Source organism: Pholcus phalangioides, unplaced genomic scaffold (assembly GCF_987345545.1).
Source record: "Pholcus phalangioides strain wild (caught in Gottingen) unplaced genomic scaffold, Ppha-v1.0 ptg000014l_1, whole genome shotgun sequence".
Taxonomy (NCBI): Eukaryota; Metazoa; Arthropoda; class Arachnida; order Araneae; family Pholcidae; genus Pholcus; species Pholcus phalangioides.
This window is the reverse complement of record NW_028301607.1, coordinates 21,206,522-21,231,181: the sequence shown is the minus strand read 5'-3', so window position 1 is coordinate 21,231,181 and position 24,660 is coordinate 21,206,522. Positions and strand designations below refer to the sequence as shown.

Genomic DNA, 24,660 nt, shown 5'->3' with positions numbered 1-24,660 from the left:
TTAATTTTTATCTTAATCTCCTAATATTCCAATTAATCTTCGTTTGAAAAATTCCCAATCATAAAACTATCCGATTCAGAATTCACCTACGGTTGACATTATTTTATTTAGAGCAAGAATATACATGACTTTTTATCAATTAAAAAATTATCACATGATATGCCATGATATTTTCCCATTTTATTAGTTTTGTAGGAAAGGGCTGTGTGCATCTAGACATACTTTTTATATTCATGTAGAAATTTCACAGTAATTTTGTTCAGAAATTTGTTTTTATATTGTGAGGGAGGTTGGCTTATATGTGCAGGTCAGTTTCTGAGCATAAAAATTGAATGCAAGTATTACCTTGTTACGGTCATTGCGATGTGTAGGGGGAAGTAAAATTAATAGAAGAAATCACAAAAGGCAGAAATTGTAACTTGCTATGTGCTTTCTAGGAGAGTATATACCAAACTCATTCTACGTAAAAGGCAACATTTTTTTTCAGATCTGTTCATCTGTGGTGTTCCCCACACAGGGTCATAAAATGGAAGAGGAAAGAGGAACTTTTTTTTGCTTCAGGATCTTTGTATGGTTCTCTCAGTATTAGGATTTTATAGTAGGCACAAGGTTACTTGTACAGTTTTTGGAATTGGAAACTGGGGAAGTCCCCCCCCCCAACCCCATGTATCTTTCTTTCCCGTATTTCTTTTCTAAGCTATGCTAAAAAAATTAATTCTTCAACGAATATTTCCCATTGATTTTTTTTTTAATTTGTTTCATATTCCATTGCTAGTATTACTGTGTTGCAACAGTAATTTTCCCGAATTCTAAGGATTTTGGGAATGGGAAATCATAAAAAATTCCAGAGAATGGGCAGGCAGGAATTTCGGCCGGGAAACCTTAATAATGAAATACTTCTGGAAAATTTGAAAGAACAGCTGTAGATGAAATAGCCAAAATTAAAACACAAAAAGAAAGTCCTACCTCACCAAGCCAATGCCCACCTCACAGATACCCCATTGCAACAACCAAATTGCATGAATTATTCTTTGCATCTTCTAAATTCTATGGATTTAGTCTGTGGGCACCGATGTGCAGGCGCCTATCTTTAGGACCTGTCATTGAGTTCCAATATTAAAGATAACGATCAGAAGGTTTTAAATAAATAAATATGATTTATTTTGTACAGATACATAGAAATATAGGACATCACATAACAATGGTTAATTGCCAACCGTGAAGAAAAACATTCAATTTTTATCGCAACTTGCGTTGCTAGGTAACAATCAGAAAAATGTGAAGCGTGACGTCTTCATTTTTCTGCCATCGATAAAAGTTCAAGTAGAGGTTGCTACACACTTTCCCTAGTGTCAATGAAATATTGTGGTCGAATATCTGTTGGGGAAGTGGACATGATGACCAGAGTGAGTCACAGTTGCTGGTACTGTACTTGTTGGACGGATGGGTGACGTCAAAGGCACTTGGGTGTGATGGTCACTAAAGAGAGCTGGGATAAACTGATTGGTGGAGATTCTCCTGGATGTTCCGTTGATGTGACCCGTGGAAATGTCACAAAACAAGTGCTCCGTTATATCGCTGTCCAACAAACGAAGTTTGACAATCTTCAATGATGAGCTTTTTTGTAGTTCACATAATTTATCATCACATTAAGAGTTGGCAATCACATCATAGTTGATTGGTGATGGAGAAGCAATAGTTGTGATGCGTAACAAAGTGTTAGCAACTACATTGTTTGGTCTGGGAATATACTTTATATCAGTAGTAAATTCTGCGATATAATTCAATTGTCGTAGTTGTCGAGGCGAAGCTTTGTTTAAACTTTATAACTCCCTTAATATTTGTTTAATCCTAAAACAAAAAAAAAACCTTTCCATATTAGTTTTTCACAAGGAATCACATGTGTAACTATTGAGTGGTCGATAAATACCACCCTGTATAAAACTGGTACTTGCAATTGGTGTTTAATGTAACAATAAGAGGGGTATTTGATTGATGTGAATACATTTTTTAAATCATCTGACAATATTGAATGCATTCTCAATTTTCGTAAGGAAACTTTAAATGCTGATATCTCAGAAAATGTTCAGAATATATCAAAGATTTTAATGTCTGCGGGTTAATCTTGTTAGAAACAAATCCAATGATAGCCCTCCAGTTTCAATACCTCTTCCAGTCTAGGCTGCTATATCTCAGCAGGAGGTTCTCAACACAGATAGATCACAATGGTATTGTCCATTATATATTTCAAAGATAAATCCAATTACACCCTATGTATGTTGTTAACTCTTTTCGTCTGGGCACCAGGCTTGCAGCCCACATTTGTAACAAAATTATTTTATGCTGTAGCTGAGGAAGTTTGCAACACAAATAGATGAAAATAGTATCATCAGATAGATATACAAAGGCCACAACAGGCAAAATGCCCAACGAGGTAGCTAAAAAAGATGCCCATAAAAAATATGGATGTTGAATACATATTTAAACTATATCAAAAATACAGCAAGCTAATATGATCTGTCTGAAAACAAATCTAATGATACCCATTTCATTAAGTCAGTACTTACTGTAGTTCAAGGCACAAAGACGATATTCATGTGAAAACTTGTGATAGTGTGACTCAATTTTTTATTTACTTTTTAATGCAGAAATGCTTACTTCAAGACAAATTTACATTAGAATTGGTGATTGAACTCAATGTTGGATCTCAAGATGTGCCTCTCAAAGGTGAAAGATGCTTTTTGATTTATTTAACATTTTATTTACCAGTACAAAGTTGACGCCTCTTTTTCAATGTTATGTTAGTGTTTTTTTGCCATCATTGCAATGATTTGTAACATATGCAATTGAGAATCAATGAAATAGCATTCTTTTTTTCTTCAAAGTTATTTTTTTTTAATGACAAAAATTAGAAAATGGGAAAAATATATTATTTTATATTTTTCTTTTGTTTCTAGGAAACCAGATATAGTCTGTGAATATTACATACTTAATTAAATTTACTTTTTGTGATCTTTTTGGAAACCAATGCTATCAAAAACAATTTTTTTTGTTTTGTAAATATGTGTTGATTTTATTTCAATGAATTTATTAATGTTTTTTAACCATGAAAATTAGATAAAATTAAGTTTATATCGTCAAAGCTTAATTACCAGGTTCATCATGCAAATGCAGTCATACCTCAGCTAATGAAAGTAATTCATTCCAGAATCATGTTTGTTAGCTGAAATGTGGTTTTCCATATGGGAGGGCCATGGGCTAAAAAAGGTTTAGAACAAATGCAGCATAGTATTATATTACATATGGAAGAAGCATCTTTGAACTGAAACTTCTGTTGCCATCCATCAAATAAAACTGTTATAATTCTTTGATTGAATTTGATGGCTGGTTTTCGATTAATGTGCTGCATGAAAAAAAAAACAAACCAATATTACATGATATTTGTTGATATTTTATAACTAACTAGCTATAATACCTGGCGCTGCCAGGGTTTTCTTTAATGAGGCTTTTTGGATCACGTGATATCTCCCTCTCTCTTTCTTTGAGAGGCATGCAAACCGTGTCCAAGTTAACCAATATGGCGACTTCCTGCTGGACTGATGGAAGAAACAAATCTAGATTAAAGAAACATAGAAATATGAATAGTTTTTCCCTTTTTTAAGGGGCGCTAGGTATTTCAATTTCCCCCACCCCTTTAACTTCATGTTATCCATCTGCCTGTTTCTGCTTCCAAAAATGCTTAGTTAAAGCTGTGGAATTTCTTTGATGTACTTTATGAGGCCATAATTTATTTTAAAACAACATAAACTATATGAATTTATGCAGTTGAATATTAAAAGACAATACAGACGCATTTTCATTTTTGAACTTGAGAAGATATAAATAGAAAGTTGAAATCAAAGTTATTGCATGGACATCCAACACAAAAGTAGTTCCGGCTAATTACTTCATATTTAATTTTCTGGGCTTTGTATCTCTAAGCGAATTCAATATTGCAAAAATTGAGAATTCAATACACTTTTTAAAAGTACTGATGTGGTGGAAAACCCCACTAAATTTCCACATTTCTTCAGTAAAAGCAGCAATTTTAACACTGATTTCTTTGGGGATCATTCTTTGCCTGACCCTCAAAGTAATTTTGATTATGATTCTGACATCTATTCAAATTACTAGGGGGATTGAAAAAGTGGCAAACCATTATAAAGGCATAAACTATTATACATACACTGGCAGCATAAAGAAGTGACGTTGAATTGAAAATGTGATACAATGTTAAGACCATAACCTGTATTTGCTGCTCTACAAGAAGGGTGGGCTACGGAAGAAGGATGAATTTCAGCCTTCCAGACGTGTAAAGCTGAAACCAGGGAGAATCTACAACTTGCGGCCACGTAGGGGTAATGGAAATTCTCGAAATAGATATGGCATTGAATGGCGAACTTCATTGGAGAAACAATGAACACTTAACATGTAAACATGGTGAATCAATGCCACCCATAAATCAGCTAGCCAGCCGATGTAGCTTTGGGAATGATGAAATTCTCCTAATTGTCCAGAAGAATTCAGAGAATTAAGATGTTGCAACGTCCCTTATGGGAGTTGCTTGCCCGGTTCGAAATATCCAGTAATAAAGTGGCAAACGACAAGTGGAAAATGATTGCAAATAAACTTTCGCATGAAATATTAATTCAAATTAATTATAGGGTTAGTCAATTTTAACAATAGATTAGTATAACATGGAGCCCTCTATTTGACGTTAACAGTAAAGATACTGGCTCACCAATTGATGATCATCAACAGTCAACTTGTATATTGATCGGACATCCGATGTTGTTAGCCTTTCCCCGTCAGTATCAAAGAAGTTTTCTCGGTTGAGAGCCGGAACACCTTGATCAGTTCCAGGGGGCCTCTCGGTTGAGGGCTGGACCACCTTGCTCAGCTCCGGGGGGCCTCTCGGTTGAGGGCCGAACCACCTTGATCATCTCCAGGGGGCCTCTCGTTTGAGAGCCGGACCACCTTGATCAGCAATGAAGAACTTTGACTGTGAAGCTTATTTAATATTTTTGATTCCGGACCTGCCGGAAAACGGATTCAAACAATGTAAATTATTGCATTTTAACAAATCAGCTTAAGGCCAATGGATACGGTAGCAAGATGGTGAACCGTCCTACTAGAGGGCTTCAGTTGAATAGAACAAGAAAAGATGATCGCTGAATCAGAGCTGTTACAACGTACGGCCGGTATTTAAAGGAAAAACATCAGACCGCACGTGTCTGATCAAGCCAATTGGCTTCAAGGTCACCTCATTTGCATGCGATCGCAGGCGGACATTACGATCGGCCTTGATCGTCGCCATACGATCACAGCTGCAGACTAGTAACATTTATGACAACAGATCACGTGACGGCGACTACAGACTTTTACGCGGGGGATCATCGGCACGTTACAATGTAGGATACTTATGGAACAGGAATGTGCGTCTAGTACGAGCTAAAACACCTGGGTGTCCGAACATTGGCTGACTTGGACCAGGATTCCATGTGACGCAAACATGACATTGATTTGTCATTGGACGGCCTACATGACTAACTTGGGACATCCAATGAATGGGGGGCCGCCACCAATGGAACATTTGTTATCGAGTCCAGACGTGCCAAAGATGCTATAATATCAATTTAGATTTTGATTCTTAGACCACGATTCATCATAATTGTTCCGTTGATTTATACCTCTGTAATTAGAATTGTTATTCTGTTATACACATTTATATAGATATGTACATATACTCAATATACTCATTTAATAAAATTTCGGATGCACCCATCTTTCAGGAACGCTTAGATATCTTCTTGAGATGGAAAGCGGGTTGTGTCTGGTCCTTCAATGTTCAATTAAAGAAGTGAAATACCATTGTAAAGGCATATACACATCTGAAACGCATTGTTAGGGAACCATGGTAGCCAAAGTGAATGTTCCGAAAGTGATTGTTGAGGCCCAAAAATCATTGTTGCCTGACAGTTTTTTGCCAACTTGGGGCATTTGCCGTGCTCTGGCGAAATTTTAAAGTAGCCTATCATTCATGTCGGGTCCCATTTTGTATATATGCAAAATTTGATGATGATCGATCTAAAATTGTAAATTTGTATAGCGAACATACACACACGCGTGCGCAGCCATACAATCAATTTTATATATATAGATATTCAGGGCTCCTACTTTTTTTGATCGAAATCCTATCAATAAAATTTGTGTAATTGGTTTTAATTGAGCAGGGCATCATCGATATATATTGCCAAATGTTACAAATGTTGTAGATTGCAATTAATCAAAGCAGAAAGTGTATCATTTTCAAGGTTATTTGGGGAGTGTATGTGGACCATTTTGTTTATTAATTTTTCTTTTGCTTAGTTTGAGGGTTCTAGTAGAGTAGTCATTAAAAACTTCTGTCTGGATGGAAAAAATAATTTTGTATTTACTTTTCATGGTCTTGGACAGTAACTAGCAGGCATCGTTCAAAATTATGGTGCACATTTTGTGTATAGGTTAAACAACAGTTTGCATTACAAAGCAGTTTGATACATAGGCCTATTCTATATTTGGTGATTCTGATGATACCTAATAGCATTCCATTGCCTTCTGTATTTTCAGGGCATGCAGAGGCATAAACAATGTATACAATACTCAGCAAAGAGCTAGAAATAAAAGTGCTTCATTTTTCAAAATGATTACACTTGTATTGAACAGTAAAATGTTAACAGATCCCTTTAAAAAGGGGGATGGCAACGCAGTAAAACCATCCAGTTCACCTTGACCTCCGATGTAAATAAACATCAGAGCTTGTAATTTACACATTTTGCACTGTGCTTTTGAAAGTGGTCTCGAAGGAGCGTCATTCTTAAAAATCTTACATGCCTTCATAATTTGCTGCACATTGTCAAAGTGAGTTGAAAGATTAGACTATGGAAGGCTCCAAAAAAATGTAATTTATATTATGAGGAGAACACAGAAAAGAATTATCTGTGGTTGCTAGTGCACTGCATTGGCCAAAAATTGTTTTTGTAGTTCTGTCATTTTGCTTTGACTCGAGTCAATCTTATAGGATACTGAAATAGTGCTATGAAAAAAAAGGGGAAAATGTTTTTGGAAACTTATTTTTTATTATGCTATGATTATGTTGTGTGGAAGGAGGGCACCTTCCCCATCCTACTTTTTAGTCCTACTTTTCCTATTTTTTTAATTTTTTGAGTGGGAGCCCTGTAATATTATTAAATTATTAGCCTCAAAATTTTAATAGTTGATATCTGAGTGAGGTAAAACAATGTTAATGAAACATAAAATGTAGCTGTCCTCTTTTTTTCTCTGATTGTAATCCGAAAAAATATAAACTAGAATCACCTTAACGTCGGTGAAAGAATCCGTAGAAACACAATATATATAACATAAATATTTACTACACATAATAAAGTAAATTGGGATTATAACAAAGATACAAACGTGCGTATGGTATGACAGCCAAATAGCAACTGACAAGTAGTTCACGTTACCGCATGAGGACGGACAGAGCTGGATAATGAAATTGGATTCCATAACATGAACACTCCCCCTGAATGCAAATTTCGATTGCTTACAGAAACATTATAATTCAGAAACATTACGTACACCAAATAGTTTCAGACAGTTGACATGTTTACATTGTGGGAGACCTTTGGTTAAAATATCACCTCCCATCTTAGTCGTGGACACATATTCCAATGATATATTTTTATTTAAAGCGACCTCTAACAAGATGATGTCGGATATTGATATTTTTAGTACGACTATGATAAGCAGAATTTTCGGCCAACTTTATGGAACTTTGATTATCAACAAATATTTTAGTTTCGCATATATCATGCATTCCTAATGCTGAAATCACTTTTTGTAAATAAATGACTTCCTTAACTCCTTCTGTAAGTGCCATGTACTCTGCTTTAAGGCCCGTTTACACAAGACAAGTGCTTTAGTTGGCAACTTAATTTTAACTTACCGATTCTTCTTGAAAGTGTCCACACGTATAAGTGGCAAGTAGATGCTCATTGGATAATTTTTACGGAGGCGAGCGCAGTTAGCGCATGCGCGCTTCAGTCTACTTAAATCCACGGAGAGAGAGAGACGCAACGTGCGGGAGTATAATAGTAATAATTTTTTATTTATCTAGCATTCAGAGAGGTGCTTTTTTTAAAGCTCATAGCTTTCGTAACGCTGGATGAAGATGATCAGGTAGAACTTACGAATACTGTGATCAGAGCCACATTATATATTTTTTTTAAAGAAGAATATAAATTTATTCACTTTCACTTTTACCCAAGAGGGGTATAGTTATGTGGTACACATTGAGGACGATGTAACTCCAATTGAAGAAACAGTTGATAATATTTAAGTTCATTTAATTTTAAAAAACTATTTACATAGGTTAACAATATTAATTCCACGTAATAAAAATGAAGAAATTTTTTTCTCACTTGCGCGAGAACAACACACTGAGCAAGAAGTAGGTCATGCAAGGGAAACAGTTCGCTTGTCCCCTTTTTTCGCCTCTGCCACCCACGTAAGGGAGGCGAGAGATGATGCCACAGGGGAAAAAAGAATACACAACATATTATAAACTTATGTAAGTCATCGAGAAGAAATATAAGATTTCTCTATTTCTCCTCCAAGTTCTAAATATCGATTATATGATATTTTAATCGAAGTTGAAGAGGAGATAAATTATGAATTATGGAAGCCGAAAATACGGGAGAAGATTCCTGGCATTTGTAGGAAATTCTAAGGGTTAAAAATTAAATAATAAAAATTCATTAAACAAAAATTATTTCCAAATTTTCGAAATCATTATTATTTTTTAATTTAATCTATAGAGATGATATCTTTATGTTGAATACAGTATTTGATCATGTATTTTTACAACAGATGGCAGCACATTCGTTCTGGACGAGAGAAATATTCGAAACCCCCCTCCAGTTTTTAATATATAACTCCTCCACACCCGATATATATTTTTGACTCTTCAATTTTTTTCAACTCCTGACATCACGTTGACAGAATATTCCATAGCTTTTTACAACATAGAATAATTTTTAGCTTGTTTGTTAAGGTAATTTTCATTTCAGTAGTTCAACAAACATTCATGGCGAAGATATTTTTCAACAAACTTGAAGGTTGTGTCCTCTGGACACCTCACCATCCAATATTCCCGCGGAATTCTAGCGAAACTTCAGGAGACGACGGAGTATGAACAGGTTCGCGCTTGAGATCAAAATAAACCCCTCCGTGAGAGAGCAAAAAGACCCCTCCAGCGCGGCAGCTCACGCCCACTGGCGCATTCGCATAGGTCTACTTAACCGGAAAAAATAGAACCGTTCTTATCTGACTTATCAACTAAATCACTTCTGCACTTGCCAACTAAAGTCGTGTAAACGGCCCTTATCGTCTGCATACATTGTCTCGTACTTGGCAACTAAAAATTAAGTTGCCCACTAAAGCACTTGTCTCGTGTAAACGGGCCTTTAGTTGAACTTAAAGCAACAGTCTTTTGCTTATGGGATTCCCATGAAATTAGTTCCACTTGGTACAAAACAATATCCAGTATAAGATTTATGATCATTATTATCATTTCCCCAATCTGAATGGCTTTAAATGCCAAAAAAAAAACGTGATGTACAAGTGGGGAAAATCACTTTATACAGTTGAATCTACAAATCTCAAATGTTTTGATGTAGTTTAAAATGCATTTAAATTCTCGAATGCTTCTTCTATGTTAGTGGGTATGAATTATTCAGACCTGCCAACTCTCCGGATTCAAGTGGGAGACTCCAGATTTCTGATCCTTCCTTTTGCTCTCTGGATTTTGACAGAAAATTAGTTTCCATGCAAGCCTTCAGGTTGTCGTGATGTCAATTAATGCCGTCATCATTAGGGAAAATACTCATAGAGGACAGCCATGGTCATTTCCATTGAGCAGCCGTAAAAAAAGTCTTGGTGACCGCATTTAAGAAACTGACAAAGACGTGACTTTACATAGCAATTATCAGCAATCATTTATCAGGGCATGACCTTGGTTGCCGAAAATCTTGTATAATCATTATTGTATTCCATTAAGAGCCATGCGGTAAACATTTTCAAATTGTTTCGTCCAATTAAATATGTCTTCCTAAAGGAAATATAAAACTTTGAGCTATATAAAGCTTTTAAGAGTTCATATACCCAAGATTATCAATCACTGATAGCATCCACGAAAGGAAACTTAGGTTTTATGAACAGTATATAGATGTGATTTCTCTATTCTGCATGGAAAGACTGACATGAAATTATATTCTGCTCAGGGGCAATACAGAACCTGCCTTGGGGGGGGGGGGGGATTATGGAACTTTGTCTTAATTGATTTTAAAAAAAATTCTGAATTTTTTTTAAAATCCAGTCTATTAGTGCTAGGATGGGGGGTAACCCCTCGGAAGAATCTCCGGATTTCTGGATTCTAAAAGTTGGCACATCTGATTATTATATTTATCAGTAGTGATTAAGAGTGATGTGTAAGTATCACAGCGATCAGTATAATTGGAATCAAGCCATCTTAGTGCTGCATAGGCAAGTTGTAATTCAAACTGTACAAAAGGTAGGGCATTCTTTTTTTTCCTTTGGTAGCTGTGGGAAAATTAGAGAAAATAAAAAGATTCTGCTGATTTTTCTTGTGAAACATTAAAATAATATAAATTTTAGAAAAATAGTTGAACCCTGATTTAACACCACCATTTATTTTGGCGATATAACAAGTTTGTCGTTATATTGAGTTACAGTTTAACACGTGCAAAGCCTAGAAATGGAAGATTTGTTCGCAGAAAGTTTCTGACACTAAACGAGGTTGTTGTGATATCAAGGGTGCTATAATGGGGTTTGTGTGTGTGACTGTATATGTAATTATCAAGTCAGGTCATTCAAGTATTACGTCAGCATTGATGGGGGGTCTAAAATTTGCTTACTTTTTTGATGACAAAGGAGGAGCGGGATTTGGATAATGCTTACATCATCAACCACCTTTTTTGCAAAAAATATGAAATAGTCTTAATGACATCTTTCTCGGTGCGCCAAAAACGAGAAAAACCTTTTGATAGTTTGTGGGCACTTGAAGTAACATTCCCCCTATTGATAAGTGCCCTACAGAGCCACTTTAGTGATCTCTAAATGTTTTGCAGATCCAAGTGATCTGGAAATGTGTCCGAGCTGCTTAAGTGCTCTGGAACTGCCACGCATCACTCAAGTGATCCTTAATTAGGCTGCGGATCACTTAAGTAATCTGGAACTGTGTCAAGGGTTACTTAAATGATGTAGAACTGCACTGGGGGCCGCTTAAGAGCTCTAAAACTATGCCACATGTCACTCAAGGGACCTCTAAATGTGTCATGGATCGCTTAAATGTTCTGGAACTGTCCTGGGTTATTTAAGCGGTATGAAAATGTGTCACAGGCTGCTAAAATGCTCTGGAATTGTACCACGGTACACTTAAGTGATCTGTAAATGTGCCGCTTGGTTCATTTTTACAAAATTAGGTTTGAGGAAGGCAAGGACCTCATCAGATAACCATGAGGGCCATATTTTGTTCCCGGGCCAAGGGCCTTTATGCTATTTACCATATATGGCTAAGAAGGTGGGTTGCAATGAATTTATAAGTGATCTGTAAATGTGTCGCTTAGTTCATTTTTACAAAATTAGGTTTGAGAGGAAGGCAAGGGCCTCATCAGATAACCATGAGGGCCATATTTTGTTGCCGGGCCAAGGGCCTTTATGCTATTTATCATATATGGCTAAGAATGTGGGTTGCAATGAATTTATTAAAGATAAATTTTGAGTTCATAGACTCAAACAGCATTGAAGTTAACAGAAATTGATTATAATAATGCATAAGGGTATTTTCTCTTCCGAAATTTAAATTTAAAAAATATTTTTTTGCATTCAAAAATTAAATTTGTGATGGGGGGGGGGGGGGCAGTAGCCCACATGAACCCTGTGAACATCTCTGATCCCAACAATATGCGTTAGGATTCAGAGGGGCAAAGCTGAGATGACAAAATTTTGCTGACAGGGCAGGGGTCAGTTTTGCTGACAAGATGGGAGGGAAACGGCCCCCAACATACAAATTTCTAGGAAAACAAGTGCAAGTATATACAGTAAGACCTCCCAAATCTGGATGGATCTACAATTCAAATACTTAGGCCAAAAATTTGTTTTCAAACGGGGACTTTTGATGTTTTTTCTTTGCCCAAATTATGTTTCGTATTTCCAAATATATTGACCCTTTTATTTTATTTTTTGTACCACTTATTGTTGGCATCCACTGCGATTTTCAGGCTTCTGGAAAACAATGATTGCAACTATGTGTTAATCAATGCCTGAAAGTCAGCTTTGATCAAAAGAACTTTTCTTCGTTTCATTTCTTGGCGCTGTACAATTAATTTCAGCGTTTTAGAACTTGTACAGCTCTATTCTTGACACACAGCTCGCACAGCTTTTGTGATGGTATGGGGTGCTGTCGCATACAACACCTACTACTAAACCACACATGCACCTCATCCATATTCCTCTGCAGAACCTCTAACGAATTGGTACATGCGGGAATGTGCGTGTACATGTAGTGAAACCTGACGTGAAGTTTGTTTCTGTGTAATGCTTGTTATGTTTAGTGCTGCCATCAGTTCTTCCAACTATGAGTGAATTGTAATGATTGAATAATTTATCGTTGTAGGCCTGTTGCTCTCTGTGGCGAGATTTTTTTATGGCAAGATCGGCTCGCATTTGCGTCTCAAAGTTGGAAACCACGGTAAACCATCTTCAGCTGACCACCACTGCGGTGACGGTGGGGTTCGATGCCGGATCCTCGCAATGCAAGTCCGTCATTATCACCACTGCAGCGGCATACGACACCTGGTCACCTCTAATATCCATCCACAGTACCGTGACAGCCCAGCAGTATGTTCATGACATCCTTCAGCTACATGTGTTGGTACTCATAGCCTGGGTTTCAGGAGGCATTTTCCAACAAGAGAATGCTCGACCATACACAGCGGGGGTGTCACAGAAATACTTCCACCATATTAACACCTTTCTTTGGCCTGCCCGATCCCCAGGTTTGTCACCAATCAAGCACAACTGGGATCACTTGGGACGGCAAGTTTGGCAGCCTAGGAATTTGATTGAACTAGAGGTGTGCTTACAGCAACTGTGGAATGAGATGACCCAGGACACCATACGGGACGTGTATGCCTCAATGCCCACCCATGTCACATAGTGTATTCAAGCTAGAGGTGACCAAAAGGTACTAGAACTTCCATTCATTTGTAGTGTTTCCTATAACAAATGATTCTTTTGCTTTAATTATGCAGTCATTTACTTATATCAACGTTGTACTCACATATATAAAATTTTCTTCCATTCCAACAGCTTTTTCTTGGTACTCAAATTTTTATGGCAATGAGTGTATGTTAGCTGCAATATTTTGGTAGACTATTTTTTACATGATTAATGATGTATTGATTGTTTTCAGCATTTTTTCAATTGTTTACTGTATTTCATATTTCATCTGTTTCTTTTATTGAAAGGTCCTGAGATATTTTTGACAGGTACCTTGTTAGGAGTAAAATTGGTTCTAGGATTCCAAGAATATAGGATGTTCAGGGAAATCATTTGTGATAACTTTGGAGAAGATTTGGAAGAATGTATTTATGATCCATGCAATGAAATTGGACAGTTTGTATTGGTAAATTATAAGCATTGGATTTTTAAAATTTCTATTGACTTTTTTTATTTGTAAATTAGAGTAAAATCTCGATATAACAGGAACTCTGCGCCACACTGCGCCGAAATTAACATCTTGCCCCATCCTGCTCCAATAGTGTATTTTTGTATTTTTCTGCGCCAAATAGAGAATTTTACTTCAGTATGCCTGGAATTTCAAAAAGGACAGCAAACAATTTTTGTTCCTGCTTGCCGCGAAACGATTCTTTCCGAGAAGAGCGCGTTTTATTAAACTGTACTTAAACTATCGCATTATTTGAACAGTTGGCCCCTCATTTGGCTTTTCATTGCGCAATCCCAATAATATCCGTGATCGTGCAACTGAAGATGGCTTGCAATGGTCTTTCAGCTTTAAAGCGCAAATGTGAGTCAGTTTCCCCGTTCAGTTTTCAAAAAAAAAAGTTGCCACTGGAAGCAGCAGAAATTACTGTAGTCGATGGTCATTGCGTCAAATTCCAATGTTTCATGAAAAAAATTTTCATTCCGGGAGTAAAAAGCGCATGTCTGCCAAATTACCAATGCTAATTTAGAAACTTTGCAGAATAACAAGCGTTAAATCACCAATGTTGCCAAATAACAAGTGTCAGATCGCCAATCTTGCCAAATAATTAGTGCTGAATCGCCAAACATTGTGTTGATTCTCCCAAAATTCTCTCCCACTCATTTGAAGTGCTGCTGTTCCAAACAACAAGTAGTGCCCTAAGTAAGCAAAAATCATATTAAATAGTCTGCTGGTGCAAAAAATTTTGTGATAGCCGCTCTTTTAAACAAGGCATCAAAAGCCTGAAACACCAAAAACAAAAACAAGCTGATGAAAAGATGTTTGATAACAAAAGATGGTGCAGTTTTATTTTGAAAAGGGGGTGAGGGTTAACGAAAATATTCTTGTTAATTTTGGTGCTTAAATTTATAAATATCTGCTCCGAGTCCTGGATTTTATTGCTCCAAAGCTGCTTCAAAATGGACTTTGTCCCTTCCCACCCTTGTATAATGATACTCTGCAAACCAAGAAACAAGAAAAAAATGTTGTTGAGGGATTATCATGTCAAGTAACAGCGTTATCATCACACATCACTAAATTAATACTGTTGCTGACGTAAACTTTTAAATCTGCATTGTTTTTATACCAGAAAATGTCTTAACAAGTTTAGTGGATACTCGCTATTAAAATCCCTTTCATTCCACAGAAAATGGATGGTAAACAAGAGGTAGTTGTATTGAATGTTTAAATAAATGGATTTTTAAGAGAACTCCATATTTGAATAGAATAAAAAATTATATTGTTTACTTTATGATAGTGTAAGCGGTTGCAATATATTGAGTTAAATAATAATAATTAAGTTATCATAATTAATTTCTTGCAAGTACTATTGTATAAGTAATGTAATGTCCAAGGGTATCCATCATGTTTATTTCAGGCAGCCATGTTGAATTAATGTAAGCAAAGTGCTGATTTTCCATATCAAAACGCAAGTCCACTTCTCTGTATATTTAACCCTTACGTGAAGAGAAGTGATTCTCTAATTATTAATGCCTATTTGACGACGTGTCCTTATGCCATAGACATAGGGACAGACAAGAATTTCACTCCTCTTTTCCTTAATCCAGATTCTGAGGAACTCTGACCTCAAGAAATGGCAGTTTCAGTCATGGAATAGTTATGAACTGGTATTTACCAGACATCCCATTGCAAACCGATTTTATTCAACTCTCCAAGGTCAAACTCACTTAAGGATGGATTTTGTACATTTCTTAGTAAGGAAAAATAGTGGGGGCAGAGCTGAGTTTTTAAACGTTGTATTGGATTGAACGGCCATTGGGGAGTCATTATATTGGATGGAAAATAGGAAATAACATGTGAGATCATAGGCAGAGATAGAAAATATATTTGTTATAGAAGGATTTGCTGTGGTAAAGGATATTATTGTTTCAAGAAGAGTTTAACATTAGACCTTTGATGATTTCAAACAAGATTTGAAAAAATATAGTTGTAGACAAATCTATCATTGTACCAAGGTTTCACTATATTCAGAAATTTACTATTACTCGATCACAGTATTTTGTATAGTGATTGCTACCTGATTCTCACTGGTAGACTGGGAATTGGCTGATTGTATTTTGATATATTGATTGTGTTTGGATTTAATATCTAATTGAAATTCATCTTGATCTTAATTTAATCTTTTAATGCTCAATGTTCCCAATTAGGAACATCAATTTTATTAATTGCATATTTTAATATTATATAATATTATATTTAATTATATAATATTATATTTAATTATATAATATTATATTTAATTATATAATATTATATTTAATTATATAATATTATATTTAATTATATAATATTATATTTAATCATATAATATTATATTTAATTATATAATATTATATTTAATTATATAATGTTTTTCTTACATGAAAGCACTTGATTTTTTTTCCTGAATGCACGAGAATCCAAACTTATAATTTACAAAACAAAAATTTCATTCATTTCAGCACTTATCCCATAAATTTAAATTATTTAAATCACCTATTTTTAAGGAAGAATAAAATTTAATTCTTTTTGTTTTGATTTTAATGTTTCTATGGACATGGGCAAATCCAGAAAACATACAAGAAAAATTTTTTTCATAAATTTTATGGTTAATACCTCTAAACTGAAGGATCAGGACAGAAAATAACAGAGGAAAAATTAAAATCTTAATTTGGCCGGTAAAAGGTTAACAATACTTAATTTAATGATTATAAGATTAAATTATATTGTCCAGACAGAACTTGGTTAATCCTTTCCCCAGCATAGCAGGAACCCCCCTTTCCTGTAAAATGTCATATCTTTTTTTTTTTTATGAAGTGGGCGTTCTTCTAATTTTCAACATGCACAAAGTGAGGGTGATAGGAAAATGTGTTCTATCGAGAAATCTATCCCATTTACTCATGTTTTTTAGCCTAGCAAATGTTATTTCAACTAAAAGCAAAGCTTTATTTTGCTACTATGTTTCTTCCACTGTTTAGAAAATAAATTCATTATTAACCTTTTCTGACTAGCCCTTATATTTGAAAGAAGTTTTTGAAAAAATATTATCAATATTTTGTATTTACATGTAAGAAAATAATTGAAAAATACATTTAGAAGAATAGTTGATATTATATATATAGTTATTAATAGAAGTAGTTCAACATTGCTTATTACTTATGCCAATGTGTTTATAATGTGGCTGATATTTAAATTTCTTTCAGATGGACACTGCCAAAGAGGTCACTCCCAAGTTTGCCATTCACATGTGTTTAGTGGATTCCTCCTTGGAACTAAACTGGAATTATATAACACAAGCTCATTTGGCAAAATTTGATTTTGTGAAATCTTTTTTCTCCTATGTTGTGAATTCTGATAACAGCAAAGATATAGATTTAGTGTTGAATGAAATGCATGTGACCGACATGAGATACAAGGGTAAGATTCTGTGATCTTAAACACAAATTTCAATTGCATCATTGTTGCAATTGCATTGATACACTGATGTGCAAAATTATAATTGACAAATAGAATCAAAAACTTATTTATTACCTTGAAAAAGCATTGGGCATTATTGTACATGTAAATACAATAGAAGCTTGACAAATCAACACCCCTTGAGGTAGAGTATCGACAAGATCTGATATTTGTGAATGAGCAGTAAAATTATCAAAAATAAGAAAAACTTTTCTCTTCTCCCTTCTCAAATTTTGATCTAGTTTGCTCACCCATTGGTCAGAAATTTCAGATATTGTTCACACCTATCTGGCTTTTGAGAGTACTGAAGTTTTCAGGTTACAAGCAGCAAGAGCCGAAGTAGATGTAACAATGAGGTGTAATGGAGGATCTTTGGCAGACAAACAATAAAAACTATGAAACAAAAAAATTCTTGAAATGCATAAGAGCAGTACCATAAACATTTTTGAACTGGCCAATGCCTAGGCAAGTTCTAAAATTTATTTGTAATAACTACAAATTATAATTGACTGTGTGTGTGAAAGAGGGAGAGAGATTGGGGTTTAACCATCATGTGTGTCTAAGTCTCTTTGAGACAGCAACCCACTTTCTGAGCAATTTTTCCCCTATTGACATAAGTATTGTACTGAACATGTAAATAATAAATATCGAGTTTCTAAGGTTGTTCAGTTATCTGCATTTAGTTGTGGTTCGACTGTGATGATTGTGGCATCAATTAATTTGTTAAAAGAATAAAATGTATTAATCATTTCTTACAAAAAATTAGAATGGAAGAAAGCTATGTTAACATCATATTCAATTATTTTGCTAGTTATGACTGAATTTTTTTATTTCAGATTTTCCTGCTAATAATCGCCCAAATGTTTTCAGTGATATTATATCTCAGACCAGAAATGTGTGCTGCAACACTTTATTTCAAGCAGAAGTTCATTATAGAATAAATCATGAATCTACCAAACTCACGTTTTTACTTAATGATATTAGAGTTACCGGAATCATTGATTTCTTGATAACTACCTATGGATTTCTCACTTCTTCACTATCTGGTGAGTTATGAAATTGCATACATTACAATTATATCTCTGTATAACAAGGTCTTCTATAGAACCAAATTTTTAGTAGAACTGAAACATTCACATTTTTACAATAAGTTGAAACTATTTCCCCATTCTAAATTTTTTGATGAAAATATAGTAACTTCTTTTGTAGAACTTAAGGGTGCTAAGATTTTATATTGTATACTGTGTGTTGGGGTTGTTTGGTTCAAACCACATTGGTTTTAATCAAGTTTTTTTCTTTAAACCAGTCTTTTTTTAAATATTGTGAAACTGACCTAAATAGTTTTTACCTTAAAAAATATCATGTTCATTCATTATTTGCCAAAATTTTTTATTCTTGCCACATTTTCTATTCTTGGGGTACATTCTGATGGTATTTCTTCAAATGGTATAAGTGTTTTTTTAATTTCATAAAAAGGCCCAAATATATTTTTTCACATAAAGCATGTTGGTTACTTGAAATTATACAGAGTGAATCGAAACCCAATGTGCAAACTTTTAGGGGAGGTAAAAAACATAAAAACAAAAGAGAATCGCATAGGAATGTATGATTGGAAACCTCAACCTGATCAGCTGGAGGATAAACAGTTTTGCAGAAATAACAAGCCAATAATGGTTGGAAAAACTCTTTATTTAGCGATACTCTGCATGAGGACAGTACGTGTACATGTTAATTTTTGCAAGTGCTGAAAGTTCTTACCATCCACAGCTACGCACAGTTACATTTTTTTTTTGAAAATAAATTTGTTTACTTATTCCAAAACACAATACTGTGTGTGTAATGCGTTTTGGATATATAAGACTCACTGGTCAGAATGACTTGAAAATTGCCAGGGATACTGAAGCAATGAAATTTTCTTTGATGAAAGAAAAAATTCTTTAAAATATACAAGCAGATGTGCTATACTTGGCAAGTGGTATAATCCATTTTGTGCAACCACATCATTTTGGTACTTCAACAGAATCAGTGTGGAGATAGCACAACTTTTGTCAAGATGCACCAGCAAAGCAGCTGCTGAAGAACCATTTTGACAATAATGGGATGAGACAATATTTGTCCACCACATTCACCTGACCTTAACCCTTGCAATGCATGGCTTTGGAATAATACCTCAAATGGCAATTATGTGCAGTGGTTAGATTGCAATCTTTGGTGAATTGAAATCGCATCCACATCATTATCATTACTTACTCTGATCTGTTTTTAGACAAACATTTTTGCACTTCCACCTCATAGCCAGAATATGGTAGAAACACATTCAACATTTCTTGTGTAAGTTGTTGTTGTTTGTCTGAATGACTTCATTTTTGTGATGTTTCCATGAATTATGAAATTGTGCCATGTTAATTACATTATCATTTTGCCTCAACTGGCTATTGTTTCTATTCTGTGAGCAAATTTTCCATGTAGTGGATGAGTGCATCATTGTCTATTTTAAATTTTTAAGTATTTTTTTCCCTTCGCCATACAAAATTTCATTGCCTCAGGAACATTCATGCAAATTTTCAAGTCATTTTGACTAAGAAATAAGAACTTTGAAATTAAAAAAAAAAAATTAATTTTGAAATAAGAACTTTGATTATAATCACCCCACATGTATTATATATGAAACAATGCTAATTAATCTGCATTAAATATGCTTCATCAAACGCATTGTATGTATACCTAGTTTTTATCATACTTCTTGCAAAATAGCTTCCTATGAAGGTTTTGAACAGCTGGCTGAAGCAAAGATATATTTAGGAAAGACAGAAAATTCAACTGCCCTTGCGGGGAATTGAACCAACGTCCTCTCACTTGTTGGGTGAGTATTCTAGACCACTAGACTACAAAGGCAATGAATATCTCAATCTTTCCTTGGAGCTCGTGTGCACTGAGCGGTACATAGATGATCAGACCTAATTCAAACCAAAGTTCGCAATTGGTGACAGTGCCAACCAGATGGCGATTTATCCAAGGATGATGTCACTCTTCACTATCCATACAAAGGTTTCTATCAGCTGGACCATATACGGTCCTGTTCATTGCGCACGAGCTTAATGTGGTCTACTGGTCTAGGGCACTCATCCGGCAAGTGAGAGGACGTGGATTTGATTCCCTGCAAGCACTGTTGAATTTTCTGTCTTTCTTAAATATATCTTTGCATCAGACAGATATGAAGGTTTATGGCGGAGTGGGACATCATCCCCAGATACATACAGTGTGTCCACAAAGTCCTTATCCAGACTTTTTTTCCTCAATCATTTGTGGTAGTTGCATATTTCCCTTTAAAAAATATTTTAAATGAAGTGTAAATATTCATGTTATTAGACTTTTCGATAAACAAAGTAATTTTTAAATAAATTATGAAATATAACTTTTTAGATGTCATCCCTATATGCAGTGAAAATCGTATATAACAATACCAGGGGTGCAAGAGCTGCTCTAAACTGTGCAGAAATGGTTCTCTTGCTACATGGTGTGCCAATTCATGTTTGTGGTTCACAGAGGTACCGCTAATGCACTGTAGTACGTCAAATACCCGGAATTTAGGAAAAAGAAGCATGAAAATTTTGTTCATTGGACGCATTTTTTCCGAGACAAGAAAAAATATACGGAGGGGGAACCACTTAAATTTTTTCACTTCCCATCATCTACCACAATTGCTCTATCTCATGACCTTGGAAAGTAGTTCTACTATCTTGAAGTACAAAGTCCTGTAGTGTTATTAATATAACCCACGGGCTATCAAAGTCCCTGATTGAATCTTGCCGAATTTTCTGATTTCGGAGAGCATTTTTTTCTCCTCCTGGTTACATACTGAAAATAATGGTAATTTCACAGCTACCAACCTGTGTTCAAAGACAACATATCTATGGCATAAATTCGCTTTATTTCCCACGAGATTGCATATGCACCTTTGCGAAGAATTGAACAGGCGATTTGGTTTACTAGTTTAAATTACCAAAATTTTTCAGGGATTCCAAGGAACAGTTATTTTCTGGATATCTTGGGCTGAGGAAAAACCATCTATCTCACTTTTCGGAGATTGTTGGAAAAAATGGGTTCTGTATAAATTCCAGCTAAAATATCCATAGTTTTGTCATCTAGCCATTATGCGGTCGTGTGGTTATCAGCGGTTGCCGCCGATCATAACAATTTCACATGAAAATCTGGATTTGGTGAACAGGGGCGCTTTGAGGAAAAAATCTCTACCCATGTGGAATCTATTTTTGGCTATTGACCACGTTTTTGTTTTTGGTCGACAAAGCTTTTTTCTCCCTTTCAACTCCATTTAACTAGAGCGGCACCCAATATGGCCGCGCGCTCCGCTCCTGCATTGGTGGGGGAGGAGCAGGCTCTTAACAATAGTCAAAAGAAGGAGTTAGTACTAGGAGCATGCTCATTTTATATATACATAACTTCTGTGAGATACCTGTTGTATATAAATGCCCTACCTTTCCAAAAAATGTTGTCGAAGAGAATGAAATGTTTGCACCCTCTCTTGTTTTTCGCACTCCCTCTTGTTCATTACTGGGATGGTACATTACTCCCTCACATATTGCTGGGATGTTGCTTAACATTGTATCACCAACAGAACTATCAACTCTGTATGATGAATGGGTTGCACTACAATGCAAAGAATTAAAAGAAGTGAAATCAGTTAAGAGAATAGATAGATAGATATTGAGCAGACATATTCAAACTTAATAACCTTGAAAGCAGCCTATAGTTCAAAATTTTTCCAGTTTTGGTGAAGGCTTTTTTATCTTTCACACATGGTAACGCAGGCAGTGAAAGAGAGTTCAGTGTTAACAAAAGTCTGTTTGAACAATGCAAAATCTGTCCATCCAATGCCTTAATGGAATAAAACACAAAATCTTATGTTCAAGGGCATCAAAAATTTGAAAAAAAATTGTCATTGAGATGCTGAACTTCTAAAAGCTACTTGTGATTCATATAGAAAATATTGTTGCTGGCTTCAGGCTGAGAAAACAGCAGAAAAACCATTTTAAATCTATTAACATGCTATTATGTTGAAAAATTGTTTAAGTAAATGTATTTATATTTTTCTGTTATCTTGCATTTCACTTTTAAATTTAGCCATTTCTTTAAATTCTGTGAGAAGCCAACCTTTTTTCATGGAAACCTTTATATTCTGCACACACTTTTTTTTCTATATCAAAATGAATAAGATTTTGGTGTTCAAGCCGCAGAAATTCTTGCTGCCTAGGTTTTCAGTATGCATGGTGTTTAATTTGAAAAGAGTCTAATAATTTTTTTTCATCATTTCAGTAATGCATGTTTTAGTAGTGACAAATAAGATACTTTGGAAAAAATTGAAATGGACTTTAATTTGTGAAGGAAATTTATTTAGAATTCGTTCCAACCATTTTTGGCAGAACTTTTGGCATTTCTCAGAAAAATTACTCCTTATATTGCAGATATAGTTAGTTTTTAGTTCTGTTCCCTTTTCAAAATTTCTGCTCCAAAAATGAAAGTTTGCTGCTCTAAAATGGCTGAGGGGCGCTTGCCCCTCCTGCAATATTCTCAATAATGATAATTAACCTACATAAATTTCTTTTCATTGCAAATAATTATAAATATAAGTTTTTTATAACTATAAATTTCTGTAGTCTCTTGAGTATTGTTACACAGAATTTTTCCTGTATTTATGTGTAGAAAAGGTTTTGTCCTGTAGCATGACATGAATGAAGGACTCATCACTTTTATGGACGAACACATTTAATAACGAAACACAACAAACGGATAAAATTAACAGAAATGCAACCAACTATATATCTGAACACTAGACGTCATGGAATTTTTTAATTATTCCCCCAGTAATTAGCATCTAAAAAACTATAAAACACAAATTATTTTTAAGAAAGCATTTTCATCACAAACCCATGGCCCCCCACATCCTAAAGCGGGGGCCCCCAGGCTTTGATCTTTCTTCTATGTGGGGGCCATGCAGAAACCTGTGTAATATTATTTGTAATTCTGGAATTTTAATGACAAAGCAGACTAGTTAACTTTTGTAGTACATGTTTAATGTTCCATGACTTGTGCTTGCATAATAATCACCTTGCTTCGTCTCATTTTTTTAGATGATAGGAGAAAAGTTTCTTCTGAAAAGTCCAAACAAGAGATGGTGAGAAAAATTATTATTTTTTTCCATGCTATATGATATTGAAATATAATGGTGGATCAAATGAAAATGAAACAGTGGTTATTATTTGGTTCATTTTTGTATGAGTGTAGTGAAATATTTGTGTAGAGGTAAAGAGACAAGGTAAGGAAGGCAACCCCTACTGGGAAATGGACTTGCTTCAGGTAGTTGTTCGGAAGCACATGATATGTGCTGCGATCAGCCAACAGTATCGTCTGGCCAGCAATTGGTTATTTTTCATTTGAGTCTGGAGAATGTTTGAGTAAAGAATAGCAACACAATGTAATCCTTTTTATAGTGGCAGGAGGAATTGGAATTCACAAAGTGCATTAGCAAACAAAGGCAGTGAATGGAGAAGATGCACTGTCATTGACTCATTTCTAGGTCTGGTGCAAGCATTTCCATCATTCAATGACTTTCCTGTAGTAAAGCTTTTGTTATGATGACACAAATGGAACATAAACTCACTCCCACCTTCTTGTTGGTGTTCCTTATAGAGATGGCAAGGTGACATTGACCAGGTCACATATCATCATTCGCAGATTCCATCCCTCGCCGAAATGCTTGTGCCATTCCTGCAGATAAATCAATGGCAGTGCATTGTATTCTTGTTTGTGTATATTCTACATTCATTGCTACTAAAAAACTTTTTAAAAAAAGAATAACACGCCATGCTGCTCTTTACTTGCAGACAACTGATTGCTGGCTGGATGATACAGTTGACTGACCACCAGCACATATCACATGCATCCAAGCAGCTACCTAGAGAAACTTTTTTTCCCAGTATGGGGTTGCCTTCCTTACCTTTGCTCTACCTCTACACAAAAATGTAGCCACACTCATACGAAAGTAAGCTAAATTATATATAACCACTGTTCCATTTTAATTTGATCCACCCCTCTATATATTTCCAAAATTGTTTCTTTCCCCACTCCCATGAACCATGGCATGAAACTAATAAGACTCACCACAGAGAGAGCAGCAGGTCTACAAAAGTGCAAAATTCAATCATTTTACACTTCACTCCTCAATTTGAAATATAGATTGGCAGCGCACTGAAAAATTGGTTACAACAATGGGTACTCTCACTTCTAGCACTACTACTACTAAACCACACATGTACCTCGTC

At 35.1% G+C, this 24,660-nt stretch overlaps 1 protein-coding gene across 4 annotated transcripts in view; it reads left to right on the top strand.

Annotated features, from left to right (window-relative positions):
• The window catches only part of Vps13D (vacuolar protein sorting 13D), a 561,523-nt gene that overhangs the window by 269,245 nt on the left and 267,618 nt on the right, over window positions 1-24,660 (top strand). For all 4 annotated transcript variants that reach the window (XM_089241869.1, XM_089241867.1, XM_089241868.1 and 1 more), the window contains exons 41-45: window positions 2,649-2,727; window positions 13,629-13,786; window positions 17,068-17,281; window positions 18,157-18,366; window positions 23,470-23,513. In XM_089241869.1, the coding sequence (XP_089097995.1) occupies window positions 2,649-2,727; window positions 13,629-13,786; window positions 17,068-17,281; window positions 18,157-18,366; window positions 23,470-23,513 (705 nt within the window). The remainder of the gene's footprint in view (window positions 1-2,648; window positions 2,728-13,628; window positions 13,787-17,067; window positions 17,282-18,156; window positions 18,367-23,469; window positions 23,514-24,660) is intronic.